The sequence below is a fragment of the Penaeus japonicus genome, unplaced genomic scaffold (genome assembly GCF_977035675.1).
Source record: "Penaeus japonicus unplaced genomic scaffold, GWHDUDI00000001_assembly GWHDUDI00000022, whole genome shotgun sequence".
Lineage (NCBI taxonomy): Eukaryota > Metazoa > Arthropoda > Malacostraca > Decapoda > Penaeidae > Penaeus > Penaeus japonicus.
In genome coordinates this window covers 10,480,692-10,485,691 of record NW_028234424.1, presented here as the reverse complement: position 1 = coordinate 10,485,691, position 5,000 = coordinate 10,480,692, and the positions used below count along the sequence as shown (strand labels likewise).

The 5,000-nt window shown below is 31.7% G+C and overlaps 1 protein-coding gene across 6 annotated transcripts in view; it reads left to right on the top strand.

Moving 5' to 3' along the window:
* Window positions 1–5,000, top strand: part of LOC122248937 (centrosomal protein of 41 kDa) — a 6,475-nt gene that overhangs the window by 1,428 nt on the left and 47 nt on the right. For all 6 annotated transcript variants that reach the window (XM_086549464.1, XM_043009336.2, XM_043009341.2 and 3 more), the window contains 3 exons: window positions 328–528; window positions 1,145–1,336; window positions 1,613–5,000. The exon at window positions 1,613–5,000 is cut by the window's right edge and continues 47 nt beyond it. In XM_086549464.1, coding sequence (XP_086405590.1) covers window positions 331–528; window positions 1,145–1,336; window positions 1,613–2,182 — 960 coding nt within the window. In that variant the 5' untranslated portion in view covers window positions 328–330 and the 3' untranslated portion in view covers window positions 2,183–5,000. The remainder of the gene's footprint in view (window positions 1–327; window positions 529–1,144; window positions 1,337–1,612) is intronic.

The following is a 5,000-nucleotide window of genomic DNA, read 5'->3' as shown; positions in this document are numbered from 1 at the left end:
TTTGGTTATGTACAGTGAGATATCATACATTTTTATTTTATTCTTGATTTGCCCATTCAAGAAAAAAATTATATTTTAATTTGGTAAACTGACTGTATCAATTATGTTATTTTTTATGCATGTTGCAAGGTAAAGATAATATTTGATAGATAATGAAAGTGTTGACTCCTGATTTTTCACTATTCTTTTACATACAGCATTTCTTCTTTTGTGGCTAGTTTTGCATATTGATTCCTTATGAAATCTTTATTTATTGTTCAGAATATGTCAAAATTGAGTGATTATAGCATTTTTCATTGTTAAATAAATGATTGTGTTATTTTCCAGAGGATGCATTCCAGGAAATTTATGGTTTCAAATACCAGTTCAGTGAATACGCTAAAGAAGTATTCTATCAGTGACCGAGAAATCCTTAATAAGAGGATAAAAACCAACCCTCGATATTCTGGAGTTCGTCCACGCACCAACACTGGCTTTAATACACAGAGACGCCAAGAACTTGAACTGGAAATTCGCAAATATTACAAGGTGTGTATTTCCTACCAAGATAAATGTACTAGCTTGACCAAAGCAAAACCAATTATTATAGAAATAAAGTTATTTAATGCTTTCAGACTAGTGATTCCTGCCATTTTTGGTGCTACAGCTTTATTAGGGTGCTTGCCCTGTCCCTGAAAAGTTTATATTTTCAAAAACATTACGGTATGGTAAAACTACCGGAAGCAGCACAGAGCAGTGGAAGCTAGAAATGATGTAGTTCCATATTTTTAATGATATTTGATTTGGAATTATATAGTATGTATCTTTATGGATACCTTACTACATAGTAAGACTTCACAAAATACATCATATAATTTATTGTGTAACTGTTTTATAGTAAATGCTAATTAGTCACTTTAACTAATGAAAAATATTGTTTAGATTGAATATTGATTTTTTTTTTAAATATTAGGCTCTCCACATACTAAATAAAGGAGTGTCTAGAACCACATGGTTAATAGATAAGTTACTTTATATTGTCTTTTTGTGGAGCTTTTTATAAACATACACAAACACACACATGCACATAAATCCAGACTTTATATGTATATTTATACATTTTTGACAATGCTACCTGAGATGTAACATAGAATAATTACTGCAGGTCAGAAATGATGAGGTATATCGTCGCATTTCCCTGGCTGATCTCCTGCAGTTGATGCTTGCCCATGCCGAAGACGTTGAAGCTGCAGAATGTGAAAACCAGAATGTAGAAAAGGAGAAGGAGAGAGCAGTGGTACCAATAAAGTACAGAGATGAAGTGGAAAATGTTCTTCATAAAATGACTGAACTTGAGGTAACTTTGAATATGCTAAAATGTTTGCTGTCAATCAAAAATTTCCTCTTATTTCATGGAAATATATATTTTTAGCTTATAATTTCATGAAGAATTTTAGTTAGAGGAAAAAGCCAGTGTAAGTGTAGACATTAGAAAGAAATGCTTAGTACAGGAAATCAATCATAAGTTGATAAAAAAAAAGTATAGGGTTATTTGAGAAATAAACTGAAAAATCTGAATGTGAAGTATACAAATGTTTTTATATACCCAATAATTTCTTTACCCTTTTTTCAGATGGAAGGAAGGCCTAAACCCCCAGAGTGCCCATATGTGATAATAGACATTCGTCCTCCTCAGGATTATCAAGAATCACACTTAGTAACTGCTGTCAATCATCCTGCAGCACGTATGTCTAGAGCTGTAGGTTGGGAATGTCCGGAGCTCCTGATATACAAAAACCACGCAGAATTTATCATTGTCGTATATGATGATGCTGAAGATGTGGCACCAGAGGTTGCAGCTACATTACAGCATCGGGGGTATAGCAATATCTTCATGCTAAGTGGAGGTCTTCGTATTGCAAAAGATAAATTTGGCTTCCCTCTAGTCACAGATGACACCTCACATGTTATTAATCAGGAGGTTGCGAAGGAGATAGCTCAGCAGGTGTCAGTTACCGTTCTGCCACCTCTGAGCATGGCTGATGCATCAGACTGGTGGGAAGCAGCCTCAAGGATCCCCAACTATGTGACTCCCACTGATCCCGCAATGACCGATCCACCCTCAACAGTCAACACTGGGCGTCAGACTGCTAGATCACAGCTGAAAAGTAGAGATGGTCAAACAGCTCGACCGTGGCGCTAGTAGAGTGCACTATCTCATTTAAAATATTCTCTTAACTGCATTAATTCCAGGCTTGAAGAAACTAAGTGAAGTTTTATTTATTTACCCTTATTAATTTCCATTGATGCTATCTGGCTACTCAATGCATTTACAATATATGCTATAATTCATTATAGTATATTAGTACAATATGCTTTCAGTCTAGTCTACCCAGTGGTTACGTCCTAATATTTTTTTAATGACTTGTTTCCTCATTGGTTGTGACAATTTTAAACATTCTCTTTTTGCTTGTATATAGGTTAAGATTACCTATGTGGATATTTTATTATTTGACACCTGACCATGATCTGCTTATCACTTGCATATTACATACACCCAGCTAGATCATTTTTTATCTAATGATAGAAGGATCAGTAATGAAGACTGGTTATCACCTATATTTTTTCAGTTTATTTCATTTTTATTTTTCTTATTTTGAGATATTCATAAGAGGTAATATTGTTGTCCTTGAGGACAATGTACTAAGGAAATATCTCTCATGCTATTGCATTTATTGGAATAACTTGTGCTATCAATTATACACCATACCACCTTTTTCTTATTATCTATTTAATTAGGTTTTGTGAATGCAAAGTTGGTTGAATAATATTTAAATAGTATCTGTGTAGGAAATACAACTGTGCATTTATTGACTCTGATGCAGTGCAAGGTCTACAGATAAATTAAGCTGTATAATTCATTTAAGAAGACAGAATGTAATATTTTCATACTAATACAACTTTCTCTATATGCAGTAACAGTTTTGCTCACTCAAAATAGATGTCTCCCGATTAATGTGATTAATAATTTCAGAATTAAAGACATTAGTATACTAAAAGGTAGAACATTTACATAAAAGATTGCAAGATGTGTTGCATTAACCCCTTTCCCTCTGATTGTTGTTGGGGATTTTTTTATTGTTATTAATCTTGTCTTAATCATCTTTCCAGATGTGTTTGCATATGTAGTAGAGTTCATTTTACGTTAGTGTATTTTATTTGAAACAAATCATGAATGTAGGGATTTATGGAAATGTTTATTTGTATTGGCAGGGTCTTTTCTTACAAGAGTTATTTGTATACATGTGGATGATTTGTTGTTTATGTATATATATATATATATGATGTATACAGTTGAACCTCATTTAACATCAGGGTCAGGATCCTGATAACTATGTCAATTGGAGGCCTTATTTGTTAATGTCCATAATCAACAAGATGATGGATTTGTTTTGGGAGCATTTGAATTCCACTGATTATTTGTTGGCATAGCCATAGAACATTTAGAAGTTTTTTCTTTTTGATGTAGAAATAAAATAATGGTTACTGGGATGACATTAAACAGGGTTCCACATATATATACATATGAATATATAAACATGTATCCATCAGTAAATAGGGTCAAAGATATTTTGCAGAATACTATCATCCTACAGGTTTGTATAGAATTTTGATGAGTCAGAAACATTTGGAGATTTCAAAAGTAAATATTTGTTCCACCTGTAAGGTAATAGCCAGTATGTAAAACAACTGTGAAAAATGCCTGTAGTATAGCTACTTTTGGTCCTTGGATTTTGCCTTAAGATATTCAAAAGAGAAATAATGAAATATATTTAATTTTGTATGCAACTAAAATATCTGATACACCACAATCCGTCATATTTGTGGATGTCTTCGTACCATATGTATATAAATATATATATATTTGCTACATTTGTATGGAATGAAGATTGATCTAGTATTAAGAGCCTGTCCTGCTATGGTAGACAAAGTCAGTATAAAGGATAAATCCAGCCTTTTAATGTATATTCCAAATAGTTTGTAATTCATTCAACTATTTCTCCTTTATGTCACTATAATGAATGCTCTTTAAGCATTTATTGGGAATCTATAATTATAAATGATAGTAATAATTACAATATAACCTTTTGAAACTGACATTCAGAAAATCTTAAATTCATTATTAATCCAGCTTTATGAAATTCCATCCATGGAACTTAGATAGAAATAGAATTTTGTATATAGCAGTCAATGTATAGTTGCATTGGTATTAGATTTTGACTGGCACATTCAATACATAATGCATTTGTCATTTTTGCAAACATACCAAGAAATAATCTTGTCTTTTGTTCACATGAGTTTCTTTACTAAAACAATTTTCTAAACACTGGTTCATCTGATGGTTCCTTGAGAAATATGTAGAGTAAAAAAGTTGTCCTAATATTTGCATACTATTTCTGTGTCTTCAGCAAAGTTGTAAGGGTTGTCATTTGCTGTTCTTCCAGAGTACTGTTTATGTTCATGTTTGTTGTATACAGGCACAGATAGTCTTTGTAGATTATGAATATGATAAGGCTTATTAACATGTTTCATACCTTATTTAAAGACTTAAGATGAAGATCTTAAATATGATTATATAGAAATGGATGTTGCAGAATATACCAGTGAGCATTACTAGTTACTTTTTTTTAAATGCAGTAATCCAAATTAATTTTGCCTAATCAATATATTATCAGAGGGATACAAATAGCTCTTGCAATATTCTGAAGTTTGATATCAATTGGTCATTTGTGATTTTAAGCAGGTCAGTAAATTAAATTAGTTTTAATTGTGCAACATTTATAGATATAAATTTTACTAAGAGATAAGTATACAACCATTATGAGATAAGATAAAAATTGTTTTTTCTTTTTATCATGTTCAGAAGCTCTAATTGTATATTATGTAATGATGAGCAAATTAAGGTATGGAGCTATATTATTAAGCATCTTTCAATATATAGTTGCCATTGTTAATCTTTA